The sequence below is a fragment of the Musa acuminata genome, chromosome BXJ3-7 (genome assembly GCF_036884655.1).
Source record: "Musa acuminata AAA Group cultivar baxijiao chromosome BXJ3-7, Cavendish_Baxijiao_AAA, whole genome shotgun sequence".
Lineage (NCBI taxonomy): Eukaryota > Viridiplantae > Streptophyta > Magnoliopsida > Zingiberales > Musaceae > Musa > Musa acuminata.
The window spans coordinates 597091-618268 of record NC_088355.1 but is presented as its reverse complement, the minus strand read 5'-3'; the positions used below and the strand labels follow the sequence as shown (position 1 = coordinate 618268).

The 21178-nt window shown below is 40.3% G+C and overlaps 2 protein-coding genes across 2 annotated transcripts; both read right to left on the bottom strand.

The window, feature by feature from the left end:
- Positions 1-2168: 2168 nt before the first annotated feature.
- On the bottom strand, positions 2169-11820 carry LOC135643252 (protein DA1-related 1-like). Its single transcript, XM_065159987.1, has 12 exons — positions 11216-11820; positions 10476-10622; positions 8617-8704; positions 6643-6775; positions 5390-5510; positions 5236-5319; positions 4396-4515; positions 3992-4204; positions 3844-3906; positions 3625-3743; positions 3257-3315; positions 2169-2716 (listed from the first exon to the last, which is right to left on the bottom strand). Exons 2-12 carry the CDS (start codon positions 10584-10586, stop codon positions 2412-2414), a joined length of 1416 nt encoding a protein of 471 aa, XP_065016059.1. The 5' UTR covers positions 10587-10622; positions 11216-11820; the 3' UTR covers positions 2169-2411.
- Positions 11821-12990: 1170 nt separating this feature from the next.
- Positions 12991-18875, bottom strand: LOC135582428 (probable transcription factor KAN4). Its single transcript, XM_065159988.1, has 6 exons — positions 17875-18875; positions 17695-17771; positions 17447-17486; positions 17074-17227; positions 15433-15499; positions 12991-15069 (listed from the first exon to the last, which is right to left on the bottom strand). Exons 1-6 carry the CDS (start codon positions 18308-18310, stop codon positions 14908-14910), a joined length of 936 nt encoding a protein of 311 aa, XP_065016060.1. The 5' UTR covers positions 18311-18875; the 3' UTR covers positions 12991-14907.
- Positions 18876-21178: the final 2303 nt, after the last annotated feature.

Below are 21178 nucleotides of genomic sequence, written 5' to 3'. Positions count from 1 at the left end.
TTAATTTTTTGATAATTCACTCTAATAAAAAATGAATTAGTTAGTATCAATCAAACTATCGCATGATTTTGTGAAAAAATTTTATTTGATTATTTTAACTGTCCAAATGATCTTGAATTATTATGAAATTTTATAAAAATATAAAAATATATAAAACTAAAAACATATTAAATTTTAGCTTAAAATAGAATAATTTGGAAGCTAAACTATCCTCGTAATTTAATTACTAATATCTATTCTATTATGTTGAAACTAGGTTGTGACTATCTGAACTTATAAACCTCGTGTACAAAGATGGTATTTACTCAATTCTAAATCTCGTTGAACCCTATGAAAATCTTTTAAAATATGTCAAAAAGCTATAGCATAATCATATCCCTAAGGGGGTTAATTAACTCGAATTGAACTCCTTTTTAGAAAATAAAAAATTCTAAGTACCTCAAATTAGGACATTAATTATTTTATGCACTACTCTCAAATTAAAATCATACTTAAGGCCTCAGTACCATAAGAGAATCATACTATATATATATATATAGTGCTGACATACTAGTTTTAGTTCTGACAATCAGACACTACAAAAATAAGCAAAGAAAATAACAAAATACTATATGCTCACATAAAAAAACTCAGATTAGCTTGATGTAATGGTATATTGGTATATTGATTTTACAAATTACATCCATAGCTTAGGATTAATATTCATATTAGCTAAAGGGATAATTTTTTAAAAAATATAAAGTAATTATTTATTACATCATCAATAATGAAAGTTGAATTTGTAACATATTTTGAAACTATAAATCAAGCATTATGATTACAAAATTTTATTTCAAAACTTAGTGTGGTCAACTCAATTATAGATCATTAAAGATATTTTGTAATAATACTCCTGTAGTTTTATTCTCTGAATGATAAGTATCTAATAGTTTCAAGCATATTGAGATAAAACATTTGGTGATTAAAAATAAAATATAGAAACAGTAAGTGTCGAGAACCTTATCACCACTTTGATAATTACATGATAATTACTAAAGAAACTGAAACATTAGAAATGAAGATTATAGATTTAGTTCTCGGTGATCCACATCATTATATTTTTAGATTTGACGATAACACATTTGTAAATCAAATAAAGATTTTTTAAATGACATCGAAAGATGTGCTATTTATATATTATTATTTGATTTATTTCGATTCTAACATTAAAGTTTTTTACATGAGAGCAACATAACCATATTTTTTATACTTAGAAAAATTCTTCTCATAATGACTTGCCAATCTTATAATCACCAATTAAACATACACTGATATATTGATATGGAAGGTCTATAATATATATGGCAATCTTTTGGGAGCAAAAACGAAGAGATTTAGCAAAAAAAAAATTGTATCAGTGATCCGACGGACTTATAAGCTTTGGTTCTTCTATTCGTCAACTAATATGGGACTAAATATCCTTATAATTGCTCGTGGCCCTCTTTCTAGCGCTAATGTTAAAATATTGTTACCTTGGTACTATTGATCGAGGAGTCAACACAACCTGATTTGATCCCGAAGGTACATATCTATCCTAGGGGCCCATGCTTGAGCTGGAGTGCGACCCGAGAGGGCAACCGAGCTAATAGGTGGACTCCCAAAGTATTGCAAGTTCTCAACGACTGACCTGTGATCATCTTGAGGAGGGACTTATCTATTGAAGGAAACTTGAGATCATCCCAAGGTGTACCTTAGCCTTGCCTAGAAGCGTATAAGCGATCAGCCTATGATCACCCTGAGGTGCTCTGTATAAGCGATTAGTATTGAGGGATGTCCTAACCTGACCCCTTCGATACTTAAGACAATAAAGTAGATGAAGGGAGTTTAATAGAGTTCATAAGAGTTTAGATAAAACCTGCTTGCCTCTTGTCTGGTTTCGAGGGCTAGCTTTTTGACTTGATTCGTCAACCAAGGATGGCTATTCTAATTATTTAAATTCGATATTAGATGAAATTGTACAAGTGAATTTTTTTATAACCTTAGACCACGCAAGTCAAGAATTTGCCGATGTTTCTGATGTAAAGAATCTTCTTCTTTGCTAAACTCAACTCAGGTGCAGATGTTTATACTTGCATCCACAACTAACTATGATCATTGCACACACAACTTGAGAAGATACAAACCTCAAATGTTCAAAACGAGTCTATAAAACTTGCATAATTTAGCGAATTGTTGAAAACAACACTCAACCCATCAAGATCTCATAATTCCAAATGGAACAAACTGCTTTACTTTGTACCTTTGTATTTCTCTCTTTCTTTTTATCTGGCTGGACTCACATTATTCGTTTGCTTTTATCATATGTAGCTTTTATCTGTCAAATTCCGTAGCAGAAAAGAGATCGATGTCACCAACCGAAATCAGGCTTGTTACTATGGAAATCTCCCTGTTAAGCTAATATGGTCGAGAGTACGTCTGAGACCGTATTGATCGACTGCTCTATTGGCTGCTCTGAACCCATCTCCATATTCCGGTGAAACATCCGATTCAATTTGGTGTTTGAAAAATTCCCCTAGCTTTCTCTCGGTCTGAGTTCGGGCACCTTTTTTCGACGGCCTGGTGGACGAAGAGGAGGCAGCATTACTACCTGACCCTGATATTATTTCAGAGTCCAGCCACATATGAGCCAGCACCTGGCAGATGCCTTCTTCAACGTCAGGATCAAGATTTCGATATCCTGCAAACTCACAGTGCAGTAACCTCAGACAAATTGCAGTAGCAGATTTATGTTTCCAGTACGTATACTCATGAAGATAGACAACGGAAATAGCTTGCTGGTATTTGAACTGTTAAGACGAGGAACAAGAAAACAAGCAAGGAAAGATGAATAACAGTAAGTAAAAGTTCATATGGCTAGGATCATCACCATGGTTTTCAAGATTTCCTAACTGTTACTGCTTCTGTATCCTCCTCTAATAATTCTGATGTTGGGGTGGGGAGGGGGAGAGAGAGAGAGAGAGAGCGAGATAAATGTAGTACTATGCCAGGAACTAATGTATGGTTTCTCCTCCTAATGTAGGCCTCATAAAATCCTTTCCCTGGACCAAGGTGAGGCCAGAAGCCAAGAAGAAACAACGCCTCTCACAAACATTTTGGCTAAGTCATTTATATCTATGTATTTGTCTGCTATATTGTCTGATCCTCATGCTCAATTAATATCTAGAATTAGAATGACATGATTTGCCATTCTAAGGCATAACCAGAATGAGGTACATACCTTTAAGGCGTAACCATGCATGCATCATCTCATGAGCCAGTATTGACCCTGTTAGCAATCTGCATGTGAAGACAAATCCAAATATTAAAGCAAAATTTGCAAGGAAAAAAAAAACAGATGTCATCATTCACTAGTTTTGCTGGTGTAGTATTACTATCTCTATAAATTCCACCATTTTCAATATGAGTATGACAACAATCTCTTGGTAAATATTGTTTTAGAATTTGATAAAAGAAAAGGCTCAGTGTTGAATATGTAAGTAGAGTTATGGTACTACAGCCAAAACGTGATAATCTTTTGAAAATGACTGTGAGATGTGATTAAGCTAACAATATCATATTGAACAGTGGAAAATAAATAAACATTACCTTGGTAGCCCATAGAGTATAAGAATTGCTGTTACTTCACACCGTCGTACCAGTCTATATGGCCCTGTTATCATATCTATGAGTCTGTTTCCAGGTCCAATTATTGGCCTCCTCAAAATCTAATGGACATTTCTTTCATCAATGAAATTAAACAAAACTATCACATCTAACTTGTAAAACGACTGGAAAATTGACAAGAAAAATGCCTAAGATTCTTACAGTTCTAACAATTTGTTCTTCAGAAAGACAAAGACCTCTAGTTTCAGGGAGGTGATGATGCCCCTGCACTCAAAAGAAAATTGTTAGCAATAGTCTAAGAAACTAAAGTTCATGTTCTGTAACTCAAAGGTTTTGTTCTTTGACTTACATTCTTTTCACCTTCCATGGCTTCATTAAGAGCTTGTCTCTCAACTAGAAGCAATGGAATCTGCTGTTCCACTTTCATATTTAAACCTTCATAGAATTCTTGTATATCAAGGTAAAGGGGTTGGCACTCGCTTGTATCCATTATTGAAAAATTAAGACACTCAAGACAAAGCTTACGGCCATCATCTAAAGTCACATATTTTGCGTCCATTGACTGAAACTCAACATAAGGAAAAGAAAGTAACACTGTATGAGGATGTTAAGGAACATCTGTTAAAATAAATAAAGCATAATGAAATTGGCATTCAGCAACAGCTATTATTATGTAAAAAATATAACAAATCTTGGAGAAAGATGAATTATTGTGAAGTGGAGGACTATCTCAGAATGACTATCTGTACCAACCTCCATCCTTTCACAACTGCAGCACCTAGGAGTGCCATCACGCTCATGCAAAGGACAGTACTTTTGTCCCCAAAAAGGATGAGCTCGGTATTCAATTCGGCCATCTCTAATTTCTGGAATCTGCAGAAACATTTATGACAATAGATCCAGAAAAAAGAAATTCAGAACAAAAATAAATACTGGCATAAATAGCATGAACAATATTTAAGAGGCATGCTTCTTTAACCGCTTGACAGGACCCTATTTAATTGGGTAGATAGATAATTGGAGAGACATTTGACCTAGGATAAAAGATCTTTTTTTCATAAAAAGCAATTAGATGCCTTGCTCACTGGTCACACCTTCAAGAAACATAAGGATCCAACAATTAGACAATTAGGAGCAACTTTTGGTCCATACATTACTTGCATAGTTCTAATTGCTTGTAAATATACGTCCCTTGAATGCATGGATGACCTAATATTTCTCGTGGTTGAATATAATTCTCATTCAACAAAAGTACTGTAAAATTGTTTTTTCAGTGATGATCATCAGATGTCTAAATTACATAAAATAAAGGTCTTGAATACTAATTTGTACCAATTTCAACAACATGTTGGGCTAGTACAGTATCAAGATAACAAGTGAAAAGAATCAAGCCAAACCAAGACATATGTTCCATTACCAATACTAGGCCGGACTGCCCATGGTAGATAGCAGTCCGATTGGTATTTTAGAACATGCTTGAAACATGATATACATCATAATTTTATATATAGGTTGTATCTGCTTCCATTTTATATAGATAATTACCTATATTCACTATGGAATGCTCTTCTCAATAGCCAGATAAATACTTACAAATTGCTTGCAGACATCACATCTTGGGTGGAACAGTTTCCTGTAGCAAGACTTGTGATAAGGATGATTCTCGTACATAGAAAACTGCATCAAAAAAGCCAGTGAGACATAATCTAACCCAAAGATGACAACAATAAAATATCCAATTTTTCACCTCATGGTCATATATTGGTTTATTACACTCATGGCAACGAAAGCACTCTGGATGCCAAACAGCACCCATAACACTCAAATAGCGACCATGACCAACTTCTTTGTTACATCCCGCACATCTCCTAAACCAAAAATATATCAAAGCAATTATTTAGCACATTAAAAATCTAAGGTTACTATTTCTCAAAATAATGAAGAACTATCTTTCTTTAATCAATCCTAAGCCAAGAGGAGTTTGTCAAGGATGAATGCAAATTGCTATTGAGTGTATTTCAACTGGAAATTACATAGCATGATATATCTTGCTTAAAGCTATAGGAGCCATTTCTTGGATGGTCAAGTTGGTGACTTGTCGATTTGCAACTTAATTGAATGCATAAGAACATTAATTGAATTGCAACTTAATATCTTACACTATTTAGTTTGATTTCCACTTAGCAGTTCTAGCACCATAAGAACAATTTGGGTGCTTACACTTTTAGAGTAGTCTTCAGGATGAGAATGTTGTTTAGGTGTCAAATCCTGTCTTAACAAGTACAATGTTAACAACATCATCAACTATAAGAAGCGATAATAATCCTAATACTTGTTCAGGATTAATTTCATGTGTTTCAGGATGGGTTTTCAAAATTTCTGCTCTTAGTGATACATTTCCTTGCAAGCAGGAAATATCATAGATCATTTTACAATAGACTTGGTAAAGAATCCCGAATCCCATGCTTTGACCTGAAAATGGCCTTCAAGATTGTGGGTAGAATAGAAAAGGCTCAAAAATCAGTTGTTGTGATTCATTCAACAGTATATTCTGAAATTCTAAACCTTAATTATCATGCCACATGTTGAGTTTGCATCAAACAGCTGAATTAAACATTCAAGATGACAAGTTTTAGTTGAAGTAGAATTGAGAACATATTGGCATTTATGCACTGTTTGACGGGCTCTTTTCTAACGGGGCTTAAGGTTTTAAATGGATTGGCAGTGGTAAAAAATCTAACATCACAACCAAATAAATCCTGACTCATCTATCAGATTGGGGTTGTAAAAAAGTTGTCATTCATGTTGGACCCTTTATTAGGGGCTTAAGCTTCTGAATGGAAACGAAGAGGCTAAAATTTTAGCGCACTGCTGGTAGTAACTTTTTTAAAGGTTGATTCTTAGAAAAACATTATAGCACAGAGATTTATAACTGTCATGATTTATTGTGAAACTAATGAAATGATAAGAGAAGTAGGCAAACAAATCTGAAACAAGTACCTGGAGAATGAAGGAAAGAAAAAAGGATAAGGTTGATAAACTTGGCCATTTCGATGGGGAGGAGATTCTGTAAATAAACTCTCTTGCATAGCCCTTGCAAGCTGTTCATCTTCCTCCAGATGAGATTTATTGTCTAAAGAAAAGAAACGTATGATGTTTGAAGAAAATTATCTATCAAAGATAAGTAAACTAAGATTATACCATGGCCTCATGCACAAAGATAAATGAAACAAGTCGCAGATCTGTAAATGCAAAAAGATAAATGCAAAAGGATAATGGAATTTCAGTACCAAGTTGCCGATCTGTAAATGCTGAGAAACAAAAATATTGTATATGAACTAATTTTGAGATGTCATGACTAAATCATCGGTAGTGATGCAGTAGATGAAGGCTCGCAGCTAGAAGTCCCAGTGATTTAAAAAGCGCTAGACGTCAAAAGGCGCCAAGGTCCACAAACGCCCGAGGCGCTAGGCGCTCGCCCGAGCGAAGCGAGGCGCTAAATTATAAAAATATATAATATAATTATTTAAAATTTTAAATAAAAATATGCTATTGAGTTGCTCTCTACACTTGTCATTTATGTTGAAACCTAACAATAATTTCAAATAAATAAAAATTAACAACATTAAAATCAAAATAATATATTATTAATCTATTAACAGAAAATTAATCATTTCAAAATTCAAATAAACTTAATATTAAGAGTATACTGAGCCTAATGGAGAAACGAGGAAGCAGCGGCGAGCGGCGGCAGCGGCAGCAGCGGCGAGCGGCGGCAGCGGCAGCAGCGGCGAGCGGGAAAGGGAAAGGGAGCGGAAGGCGCGAGCAGCGGGAGGCCTCGAGGGAGGCGCGAGCAGCGGGAAGGCTCGCGGGAGGGCTCGCAGGAGGCGAGAGGGCTCGCGGGAGGCGTGAGCAGCGGGAGGGCTCGAGGGAGGCGCGAGCAGCGGAAAGGCTCGTGGGAGGGCTCACGGGAGGCGTGAGCAGCGGGAGGGCTCGAGGGAGGCGCGAGCAGCGGGAAGGCTCGCGGGAGGGCTCGCAGGAGGCGCGAGCAGCGAGAGGGCTCGCGGGAGGCGCGAGCAGCGGGAAGGCTCGCGGGAGGGCTCGCGGGAGGCGCGAGCAGCGACAGCGGCAGCGAGCGACGAGATCGCGATCGGGATCGGGATCGGGATCGGGATCGAGAGCGGCAGCGGCAGCAGGTTAGTGTTGGGTTAGGGTTAGGGTTAGGGTTGGGGTTATATCGGTTTAGTTGGTTCGATTGAACCAACTAACAACCGAACCAGGACCGAACCAGACCTAAAATTCTGGTTCGGTCGCCTTGGTTTACCCAGGCGCTCGCCTGAAGCGCCCAGCGCCTGGGCTCGGGCGAGCGCCCAGGCGGCGCCTGTTTGAAGCACGCCGCCTGGGACATTAGCGAGGCGCTCGGGCCTCGCCTCGCCTCGCCCGAGCGCCTAGGCGAGCGCCCGAGCGCCTTTTGCAATCACTGAGAAGTCCTTGTTAAACAAAAATCAATAGTTTTCCAAAGAACAAGAAAAAAAAAGGGTCCCTAAGCTATAAACCATAGTGGTTGATGAATTATGCTATCACTTATCAGTTGCTGACTAGCCATCATGTTCCCTTTTTTGACCAAAGGATGCTAAGCTCCAATGAATTCTCCACATTCCTACAACATTTCCTATTTCTGCAGAGAATGGCATGTCGGTAACAAACATCCGGATTTTACTTCCCCTTGGTTGACTAATCAATAAATAACATATCCACTCCCCTCAAAGTTAAAAATAAAACAGAAGAAATGCTTAAGAATGTTAAGGCCCAAAGTTGGATAAAATCAAGGAGTCTCTTATAATGATAAGATCTTCCATGATAATCTAGTTGTCTTTATGTCACATCCATAAGAAACGGGGACAATTAACTGACACAGACAACTTTCTAAATACAAATGAATAGCTGGATTACTATAGCAGTGAGAGTACTTACCAATAGCTTTGCCCCTCTGGTCTTCTTCTGATAGTGAAACTGCTATAGCATGATCAACATCTTCATCTTCATACCCCTGCCTGCCATCCTAACATCCAGGATTTCATAAAGTGAGATAAACAAGCAAATATATAGAACAAATAGCCTCCTCAGATCATTTATACATGCAGCAGTGGAAGGTAAGGAGTGGAAGTTGATTTCACTTAGTTAAAGAACCCCACAAATTATGAAGAAGTGCAATATTCCAAAAATCTATAGAAATTGCATACTCTATATCTGGCACCATTAGCTTCACAAGCAACCCTGAAGAACTTTCATCAAGAACAAATTCACTTACCAACATGGATCAACACCACAAAATTAACAATAACCTTAATGAAGTATAACAAAATTAACATTTCATTAACGATATTATCGAAGAACAGTGAACAATCTATCTGAAATTAAATATTCATCTTGTTTGTTTTCGGTATCAATATTAAAGAAAAACAATATTTTTTTAAGAAGTACCAATAAAGTATATTTCAAACAATCAATTTTTCCAATATTATACATAGAATTATTTTTTTCAAGAAGTTCTCATGAAGTTCATTCCAAACATTAAAAAATATATATTTACTAATATAACTCAAAGAATCAGATGCTTCCTTGAAGTCCTTGACACATATGTAAAAAGCAACCAATGAGTCATTGGTACATCCCAACACAGCTACAGCAGGCACTTTAAGGATTCATGTTTTGACTGTATACAACATCCTTTGGCATATTAACAAAGTAGTTTTATACAACATCCTTTGGCATATTTAAAAAATATATGCAAACCTCTTTATTCTTCTCTATTATTTAGGTATATTATCATTAACTAGGGAACAAGTAACGGATATTTCATCTGAAGTAATGATGCAACTTTTTATTTCTGGTGTTTGTATATTACATGGACTGTTAACCACGGCAACTTAAAGTTACTAATTGAGAGGGACTTCACAAGATAATAGTTCTGCAATATTGAAAAAGCAGCACCAAGCCATAGACATATTGTACCTTTCTGTCTACTTGTTTATCTTTATAAATTAGTAAAGTTGTTTTGTTCATCATGTGCATTGTGCACCATTTCATATGTCATCAACGAACCAATTAGTTCTTCAAGTAGAAAAATATTTAAATCTTTTGTTTATTGTATTGTGATTGTTTTAGGATTCCACCTTTTTGGAAGGGATCTTAAGATCTTGCTTACGAGATCAAAATTTGAAAAAGATTTACCAAGAACTCTTAGATTATTGACGACATTCGTGAAACGGGTGTACATGTCGCCTATAGTCTCGCTTGGTTGCATTCGAAAAAGCTCAAAATCATGTAATAAAATATTAACTTTGCTTTTCTTCTTTCTTTCTACTCTTAACAAAGATAAAGAAAATCAAAGATGGGCTCAGGTACGGATACAATATACGGAAGTGCCTAAATTTAGGTAGAAGAGTCTTTGAGATAAATCTCAAAGGTAATCACAAGATTTGATGAATTTAGTGGATCGTGAAAGGATGAACCACATTTTCATTATTGGCTATGGTCAATATAGGTCACAGTACTTCCACCTCCATGCTTCAAATTATTAAATCAACCGAAATGCAGTTCTAAATCTTAACCAACCAATCCCTATTTCTGCCGCAAAAAAATATTTATGCATTAATTCCATTGCAAATGCTTGATCTAAGTATGCAATTTCATAGATTCTCATTTTCAAAAAGAAATTACAAGTGTCTATGACTGCATAATGAATTTATTATGTATCGCAAAACATCAGATTACATAATGGAGAAATTCAGTAAAGCATAAGGGAGGAGAGTTTAAGCAAAAGGGATTACTATCGAACTAGAGGGTTCGGTCCAAAAGACATCATCTGCATGACTGCCATGACTCTGACCAGCTGAAATTTTAAGATTGGAACCTTTAAAGATTTTGTTTAACCAAACCATCAAGCTAGATTTTTAATTGTCACCAGCAGATTTTTCCTGCACAAAGTAAGTCAAACTTAGCAAACAAATTTGAGAATAAAATAATAAATGGGTATCACAATTTTGATATGTAGGGCAATTTAACAGAGCATTGGTTCATCTTATAGGCAACAAAAGCCTTGCTTCATAAATTGCAGACCCATAAATGAAAGAAGGAAGCAAAATAATTTACAAAAACAAACTCTCCCAAACAACAAGCCTCTCATATCTAAAAATTGTGCCTGATGGTAGGAAAAAAAACTTATTAATTACAAGAGGAAAACAAAAAGACATCATATCCCGCAGAATGAAACCTCATAACACATTTATAGAACCACGATCAACAAGATCAACCATACATGACGGCTCCATGAACAGCACTTGCCCCAAATCCAATAGAGCGAAGGAAACGACTGATCGCATAAATGATTTACTGAAATCCGTAATAGTATGCTAACAAAAAAAGAAAATAATCTAAGATACACAAGCCTTCACGATGAAACAGGAACCCGAAAGACGAAAGAAGATTTCCTGCAATTCCTTGATTGGGTAACCAAGCAACCAAAACCAAAAAAGGAATTCCGAGAACTTATTGTTGATGTGATCAATACCTCAGGAAGATGGAAATCGAGCAACAAAATAGTTAGAATCGAAGCCCAGATCAATTCGTTCCAGTGTCATATCCCCCTGTTTATATTCCTCATCTACCGAAAAGGAGGTGCTTTTCTGTTGCTGGCGACCATGAAGGTTCTAAAGTATCGAAAGGTGGCCGTGAAACCTAATTCTCTAATTGGCAATCCAGACTTAAGTCAAAAAGAAAGACGATTCCTTTTTGTTTTCTAGCTTTTCTTTCTCCATCACCCGCGTCAGAGCGTGCCAAAGGAAAGGGATTTGGTTGGGGAAGACGACGTTGGACTAATTAGTCGAAAGTTCCAAAGAGCAACGCTTGTTGACTGCAGAACACCAGCGCGTCCACCCGCCTCGCGACTGCAGGATGGGACGGTGACAAGTGTGGCACCTCCAATCGCAGGGCAGGTAGCTTTCGGGCGAGAAGAACCGGGTAGGAGAGACGTCTCGGGTGGTCCGGAAAAGGGTGCGGCGTCTCCTTCGCAGATCTGGAGCTGCGTCGGAGGTGGGGCCTCGCTCTCCCTCCTCCCGACCACTACCGCACGCGGCAGCATCAAAGCACTTTCACGGCGTCAAGCATCCCGTCCGTTTGCATTCCGGCGCTTAATTGATCGATGGCTTCCTCTTCGATTCTTTCGGAGAAGAATAATTAATGTCGCAGCCTCGGGTGGATTTCGCCGACGCTCCTCCCCGCACATACTTTCTTCTCGACTTTTCTTTTTCTTTTCTTTTTTTTTTTTAGCTCCGAAGCATTTTAATTAAATAAAAGTACAATTTATTTATAAATTGATTAATATATTTTTAGATAATTTTCTATAGTTTCTGAAAGACGATATTACCGTTGACTCCCCCCTGCCACCCATGCACACACTGCGCTCCTACCTCTTCCACCACCATCCCTCCGCTAGCGCCCCGCTCGCCCTGGACCTGGCCCCGGCCCCGGCCCCGGCCCCCTCCTCCTCCGTCGCCGTTTGAGAACCTGACCGACTTCGTCGTCTACTTCAAGCTCCTCGAGATCTCGTAGGAGTTCCCTGACTGCTCCAGCTTAAGCTCCGACAAGCTCCAGAGGTTGGCCTCCCTCCCTAAATCTGAGGCGCCATGGAGCACTGGGGATCGATGGCATCGAGGTGCTAGTGGGAACGTGGATCGGCTCGTCGTCCGGCAATGGAGCCAGTGGTGCATGGGTAAGAAGAGGTCTCACTGTGCGTGGGCAAGAAGAAAAGAAGAGTGGGAAGAGGTCTCGCTGTTGAGTTTTCATGCGTCGTAGGTTTCTTTCTCTTGGAGATTAAAATATGATGATATAAGGACAGTTGAAGATTCAGGCTTTAATAAGCAGTCAAAAAATTACTTCTCTCCTAGAAGTGCTTTTTCGGGTTTATCCTATACAAGAGTTCATCCCAGAGTGAACAATAATTCCTCGTATATATTAAATGGCATTCCCGAAAAGATCTTAGTGCACTTTTGAAATTGTGTTTGGTGACATATTGATTGGACAGTTGAAGAGTCAAGTCCGTGGATTCAAACAAAAATTACGTACATAAGAAGAATTCACGCAGCAATCCCCGACTTTGACAGGGTTACCGGAGGAATGCGATGATGCTCGAGTTGCAGGGGAGGTTTGTGTGTGGTCTGTTCCTCGTCATCTCTTCTAATAATCCTTTTATCAGGACAGCAGAGAGGAGTTCATTAGCTTGTCCTGATCTCTTCTGCTTCATCATCAATCGTGCGCAGTAGACAAGATTTTTATACCTTGTGATCATAATATCAATATTTCCCTATATATTTCACACAGATTTAGGAGTATATCTCCTGCTCTGCAGTTGCGGCAGATGCAGAACAGTAGGAAGCAGTCTGCCCTCACTTACATACATGTTTTAAGGATCAACTGGGCGCGAACCGATCCATGAGCATGCAAACGGTGGCTTCCGAGAGCGTGGTCGTCCTCCTCTGCCGCCGCTTCTCCCGAACAGCTTCCTCCTCCGCTGTAAGCAGTACTTCGGTTCCTTTCACCTCGTCTTCCTCCTGCCTGGCGGAGCTGCAAGTCCCGGTGCTCTGCTGTTTACTCCCGAGCTTGGCAATGACTCCACCCACCCACATTCCCACAAAGCCTGACATCTCTGCTACTTCTTCTCAGAATGCTCCTGTTCAAAGCTACACAGGTTTCGCTAAGTATATATCGAGAGGAGGAGGAAGAAAGCAGGGGTTGAGCTCCACGGTCGTCTCTTCTTATCTCTGTTGCCCCCCACATTGGCTGCGTCACGCAATGGTTTTCCCAGCCCATTGGCTTCCGCTGCAGGGAATTGCTCGGTGAACCGCGTAGGTGTCACATCAACGCCTACACAATTTGACACGGATTAGAAATGATCTAGATGATTGATGGCGATTTGGGCTGAGTTGGAGGGTTTTTCTTGTTTGGCAAGGATCTACCGCATCTTCTTCTTCCTTTTTGTGTGCATGGGCACTCTTTGATTCCCTTGTCTTTCTTGTTGACTTTACGCAAACTTTTGTCCTGATTGTTGACTTTCTGCGAACTTCATGAAGAAAGAAGATAATAGTAGAACTAGAAATACTTTGAATAACATGATGCCTATCGTATCTTCTCAAAACAAGGATTTATTGTGATGTAAATTCTCGGTTATGATGTTTCTGGGTATAAAACAAGAACGCCTTCTACTTCACAGGAGTGTAATGTTTCTGGTAAGTTTAAAAGATAGTGTTCCGCAGAGAAAGAGATCGGATGATTGCAAATGTTCGCCAATATAACAGCATGAGTACATACGGGAGCGTACTGAGACAGATACATGCATACAAAACTTTTTGAAGCTGAACATGCCTCAAGAACTGAATCTAAAGGCCAAAGCAATCTACAAGAATCGACAGAGTGGTTTCGGAGTCGATGCATTCTTCTGATTGCTGCAGCAACTTGCTTTTCACGGCCTGACTCAGGCGTGGGAAGCCAAGAAGAGATGCCTCCCCCTCTTTCTTGACGCTGCCTCGACCCCCAGACGAGAAGACGCCGTCATGGCGTTTCTTGCGAAGCTTTTCGAGCTCTGCACCCCAAATCTCTATCAAGCTCGACATGGCCAAGGTAGCAGACGAGAGACCTGAGCTAGAAACAAGCTGGAGAGCTCTTGTATAAAAAGAGCTCTCGGCTTCAGGAGGAAAACCAAGGGACACGATATGCTGCATGCCTTTCGCTGTTCCTTCTGTGTGCTCTCACTCGCCCACAGTCTTCTTTTCCATGATCTACTTTTCTCATGGATATGAAATCGGAAGCTCAATCCTGCATCGTTTTTCTGTGGGCTTTTCTTTTTCGGAACCTGGGGCTGACCGATGACTGCTTCAGCGAGTTGGAAGGTTGACTTCTGTCGTCTTCTTGTAGGGTAGGAGGTTTGACTTCTGTTGGTAATCGGAAATCCACAGATTAATCTGGAAGATCTTTTTTCTACTATTTGGGATGTGAAATGTTTTCAAAATGATCTGCGCAATCTCCAACCAGCATTCGCAGCACACAGTAGTCGACTCAAATGCTATCCAAAGTATTTTACATCCACATCACTTAGTTCTCCAGCCTCAATGAAAGCTCAAAAACAGCAGGATTTCTTCTCTTTCTTTCTTTTTTCTCTTTCCATTTTTCGTCGACATGAAAAATGATGTAGTTGGACACCTCCTAACTTCACAAACACCTGAGAAGAGTCATCTCGTTTGAAGTTTCAGCGTACGCCATCTGCCAACTCTGGCGGCCCAATGTGATTTCAAGGTTAGGCATCCGGGGAGGCATGGAGGGTGACACCAGAGTTGGTCTCAGTTCTTGTGGTTGATCCTCCATCAGTAGTACCTAATCACAGGAAAAAAAAATAGATTGCATCTTCTTGTTTGAGATTAATTCTATAGTGATTGATATATATATATATATATGCTGAAACACGATGAAATTGCATCCTGTGACTTCATAACCTAGAAAAAATTATGTTTCTTAATGCTTTATGAGCTCATGATTTACTATTGATTTGAAACAAGTTCTCCACCACCTCCACTAAACTAGTATATGTAAAGACTATCTCACCGAGTTTGGTGTGCACTCAGACACTTACAAGGCAATCCCTTTTTCTTCGCTCTATATATGTGTATCTTGAAGCTTGAATCGACTGTGTAATTATAATTTCCTCCGAAAAACACTCAGAAACTTTTGTCTATTTACCTTATTGTCATTGTTTAGCAAGCGTGCAATGTTCCAAGCACACCCCTCTCCAGATGGATTTAGCTCTCTGCACACAAAGTAGACAATCGAATCAGAAATATAGTGGGCAAAGATAAATGCCATATGGCAATAAAGACTTTTGGATTATACTTTTGTTGCTTACTCTCTCAATCAAGTCTTTCGTGAGGGGAACAGAGAACCAATAGAACTAATTTCACTTGGAATAATCTGAGCTTTCTTCTCTGTTACACTCAGCAGATCTTTTGGGTTATACTATCTTAAGACCTTTTTAATTAATTGGAAAGCAAGTTGCTGCTTTTGTTAAAAAGAAAAAGATGAGATACATAAATGAGCTTGTTGCTATGACAGATACATCCAATTTCAACAGCAACAGTATGCACAGTATTCACTGTTGAATCTGCATCACTCTCTCAGGAAGTTACCAATTCATGTGTTTGTCCTTTGTCATTGTTTTTAGCTACAACAATCAACATTCGATCCAAATGGGACAGGGACAATCCGGCATCCTAAGCACCTCATAGATAAGAAATATGTGAGACATGAGTATTAGCCTTGCCTCAGAAAAACACACACACAAAAAAAAAGGTCAAAATAAGATTCTATTTCATGCTTTCAGACTTAAGGTCAGATAACCTGATATTACATTCAAGTGGCAAGATAGAACAATTATATAATAGAAAATGAGGTAAAAAAACCTCATTTTGTATTAGAATTTCCACATAAATGTTAGGTCTAATTCATGTGTAATTGGTTATTCATTCAAAAGGAATGTGTGATGCAATGTATAACAATATTTACTATGTTTTCTTGGGCAATTCTTGGAACTCTTTCTTCCTTTTATTGAAATTCCATGAGATGAGATGACATATATGTTACTACATTGCTCTCTTTTTACTTGCTAAGGTCTATTTCTTCCTTCGAAGGCACTGTTGATCTCTCTCTCTCTCTCTCTCTCTCTCTCTATTGGTATGCCAAAAGTTGCATTTGTTTTAGTGATATTCTGAGTAAAGTTCTGGAACAAATTCTCATTCTTCATTGACTACGTAATATATATAAATATATCCTTTTAATGTTGGCTAGAGGATAATTAATTCTTCGATTCTCATTCTGGTTAAGGGATAAATGGGTCCAGAACATTAAGAACAATGCAGTCAAATTCTCTCTCTTCCTTAAAGGTAAAAAAAATGACCTTTGCTAAAATTATTGAAAGCAACCCCCTATGAGTGCAAGACAAAAACAATAGGCCCAAATCCAATGGTCAAACACATGATACACTTCTGTTCCTTGGTCCTTAAATCACCACAACCTCAGTAAAAGAATACAAGGGTAACTGGATCAAGACAACTTTGTTTGACTACAGCTATTAACTAATACCTACAGACACAGGCTTCTGAAACCTGTCATTATTTACTGCTCTACCTCCTTACCCATCTGATTGAACCAAGGAAATGGTACTCGATCTAAGTTTACTTCCAATGCACCAAACAAACTATGTTAGCACATTGCCGACACAGGCAAACTAAAATAAGAAACTATTCATGAAAACACTTAAATCTGACAAATAGATAGATAGATAGATAGATTGATGCAGTAAGGAGGAGATGGATGGAGTGGACAGACCTAGGAGACTTGGATTGTGGTGTTGGTGGGGTTGGCGTGCTGAGGGAACTACAAGGAGGGGTGATCTCATTCCCAGCTTTATCACATGACAGTCCTCCCTCCACTTCCTCCATCCCTCTCCTCTGGTTGAAGCACATTTCTGCCTGAGCTTGGCCTGCAAAACAATTTCACCCACCACTAAGATCCAAAATGGTTGTGCTTTCTGGGACAGACAGCAGACTAATAATTCAAGCAAGGAAAGGCCAACACAACCACCAGTGAGGTTGTGATATCAGTGAGATGACTGAGTGATGGTATCGGACTCCCTTATAGAACAAACACCAAAGACATTTTGTAGGAGGTTTCTTGTGAAAGAGAAGGAATATGCAAGTACCTGCCGCTCCCCTGTCAGTGCTCTTCACTGTTCTATACATCTGCAACCACATGCACATGAAGATTAATGTCAGACTAACCAAAGGGAAAGGATCAAACCGACCACCATGCTAAGTTTACTTCGAGAAATGCCATTTTGTCCTTTTTCACTTGTAGGGATGTCCCGACACAACACAAAACCCTAACCCTAGTAGCATGATCAGGACTCGTGCAGGACATTAAGGGAATAATTGATCAGCAGGCAACTACCTGCAGATGGCTCTTTACATGAGCTAGCGTGAGGTCCTTCACGTTCATCAGCTCCAAGACCGATTTTGGCGTAGCTCCTGACAAGATCGATGTTTCGAGGAGGGTCATATCATTACTTATTCCTAACCATAACAAGAATGATTTCTTCTACGGTGAGGAAGCTTGAGTTGGTGTGCTCACTCTCGTGGCCGCCGAGGAGCTCCACCGCATGGACAAAATGAGCGTGGAGGGTGGTAGTCCACCTCATTCTTGGAGCCCTGACGCTCCTCTTCCCTCCTTGAGCCGATCGTGAGTTCCTCTTAAATCCATAGGTCTGAGGGTGACGAAGTTGGTCATGGTGATGATGGTGGTGGTGATCGCGGTGGTGTAGGTCGTGGCGATCAGCGACACTTGACCCCGGCGCCTCCAGCCCTAGGCTCAGCGTCGGTTCGGCATGGTCGAACTCCCGACCTTGGTCGTGGTGCAAGAAGGCTTGATCATGGCCCATGTCGCCCTCGCTTCTGCCGGAGATGGACGTCGCTGCTTCCCCAAAGAAAACCCCCGTCACCGAGCTTCCGTCTACGGAGATCGCTGGTGGACTGATGTGGAGTGAGAGATCAGGAAAGATGGTTGCCATTTAAGCTCAACGGAGCAGGCACGGGAAGATCAAGACAACCAATATGAAGAGAGTCTTTCTTCTGCTGAGAATTAAAGTTTAGGTGAAGAGCGCTTTGGAAGAACGAGGAAGGGTTGATACTGGGAAAGGGAGACAGAGATAGGTGGTGGACTAGAGTGGCGAATGAAAAGGAGATGGTGTGGAATGGTGGAATAAATAGAAGCTTTTGGGTGATTATTAGGTCATGAGTGGGTTATGATTTCCATAGGTGTTGTGTTTACAGACTATAAACTACAAAGAAGCTAGAGAGAGAGAGTGACAAGACTAGGATGGTGGTAGGAGAATGGCAAATGTCTAGGAGCTAGCAAGAGGATAATAAATGCTGTAGGATGGCAGGAAGAGGCGAAGGAATTGCAGGGTTCCCAGATAGCTAGGCATGAGATGAGAGAGACTGACCCAGTGGGAGAAAGAGAGTATATATTTGAAGGATGCAGAGGTATGATACCTAGAGAGAGAGAATGTAAGATCTCTTTCCTCTTTCATGGAAAGGGTTGTGAAGGGGCGTTGCAGGTAATTAATGGAGAGGAGGAGAGAGAGAGAGAGAGAGATGGGGGGGTCCTGTGCTTGGTATTTGAGAACAGTGCAGGAGAACTGTTCATTTGACAACAACAGACTGGAACTTATTTGCCCACTTTGTCTCTTGAGGTGCGCTGCGTGAGTTGGGATATGGTGGAAGGGATTGGGAAACTGCCATTAAGCTGAACATTAAAGAAAGAAGTGAAGAAGCCTCCACCACCACTGATATCAAGCAAGTATTAGCAACGTTTCGATCACCAGGGACATCAAGCCAAAGCCAAAGCCAACTGGTCTGTGATCTATTTCAAGCTTATTCGATCGCCTGGTGACATGAAGGGCATGTATCATCTTCCTGAGTTACAGTTTTCCCGCACTGGCACAGCCATTTTTGTACATGATGTTTTGCAGTCTTGATATACTCATTGAAGAACATCATTAAGATCAAAAGGGAGTCTAAGTTTCTTGTTCTAATCTCCTCCCATGCATGGACGCCATTCATGTTCTGGCTACACGTGTGTGGAGACAGGAGAAGCGGAGGAGAAGCCTGGAGGTATCGGCAACGGCAATGGCTTCACAGCTCATCTTCCTGTCGCCATGGCTGACACCGGGTTGGGATGCCCGGCGACACCGGAGCTGCTTCTCCACGTGCATGGGGCTCGGTCGATCCGGGCCCTACGCTCGGCCCCTCTGACGGCTAGCATTCGTCGTCGTTCCCTCTCCTCCTGTATTCCCTCATCCTGTCCCAATATTCTCGAGGCCCACATGCCCCACGCACGTGATACAGATGGATCTCATCAAAACGAGATACAGATCGAGTTTAAGGCTCGATAAATCCACTTCGTAATCCGAGGCTTTAGGCACTGTTAGGGGTTGAGAGCGATGATCCCTCGGTGACCAGCACAAAGTGGCAAGGTTGCAGGCTTGTACAAGGTGGCAATCGTAGTATTGTTTTATTCCATTGCCGCAGTGGGAGGGTAGCAGGCATGGAGGAAGAACTTTTCGAGCAGAGTGGTGGGGATTAAACAAGCAAAAGGTGGCATCATTTGTTAATGGATTTCGAAGCTGTGGTCAGCGCCAGACGCGGTGATCTCCTCGGGAAATCCAAACTTTATTACCACCGTCACCAAGTACAAGCCTGCCATTAATTGATCGATGCCTTGTTGGCAGCACTACGTCCTTACGCTTGAACTCTGACTCTTTCTCTTCTCCTTCTTCTTCATGGTTGCTTTTTATGATATTAAGGGAAGAAAAAGAACGTAGAATGAGATTCATCGGAAGAGCAAATAAAGAACAGCGTTAGTCTCAGCTTATCATTATGCTTTGGGACTTTCTACAGTGAACAGGATGAGAACCCAAGAGGAGAAATGATGGTATGTGTTTGCGCTTCAGGGATGTGAGAGGGACATGACAGTGACCCCACCGCCCCCCCCCCCCTCCCCCCCGGTCCCGGCGCCGGGAACACATCAGAGTGCGACCAGCGCAACAACTGACAAAAAGCCAGTGGAGTGTGACGCCTGCTGATGGTAAGAACATGTTTTGACAGATTTCCTGTGCAAATGGAGATAGATGGCTTTAGTCGCAGAGAACTGGCACGGATCATACCATCTCCAGGTTTGCAGAGAGCTCTTTACAACACAATGATTCGGTTCTCCACCTCACATCAGAAGATTATAAGTGCAGGTTCATGAAACCCTGTCGATATGGGATTCAGCAAGGATCAGTACATGTACAATCTCATCGATATAAGTAGATTGGCTGTTTCCATGACCAGCTTGTTCATTGCAACATATAAGGTTTGGAGACATCAATGTGAAAGATAAAGAATATCTCCCATCAAAAGTTTTGAAGATAGAAAGCTGCAGCCTCCTTCACTTTGTAATTACAAACTTCATAGCAAACCGATTGCACCATGGATTGGATCAGATGATTCCATCAATAGTTCTACCAAGTACCATTGATGGAAATTACTGGTACAACGTGCAGAACCATCATGCCTGACCATCCAGTGTAAGGTTCTACCCATTAGCCCTTGTCAGAGACCAACAAGGGAGCTTTTGAAAAGGTGGTCAGATGCAGCTTTGATTTACCACGAGGCATGTGGATTTGTGGCAGTATTATTCTCCTTCAGAGGAAGATTAATCCTGTATTGACACAGGAGGAAGTTGTGCATGAATGAGTCGTTCAGCTTGCGGAGAATATGAAGCTTCCTGGAGTGAAGTTGGAGGTAGAATCTTTAAAGCTGTCGCATCGTTTTGGTTTCACCATGTGGTCGTGCATAGAGCTGGTGATATTGTGAATCTCCCTTCCAAGGTT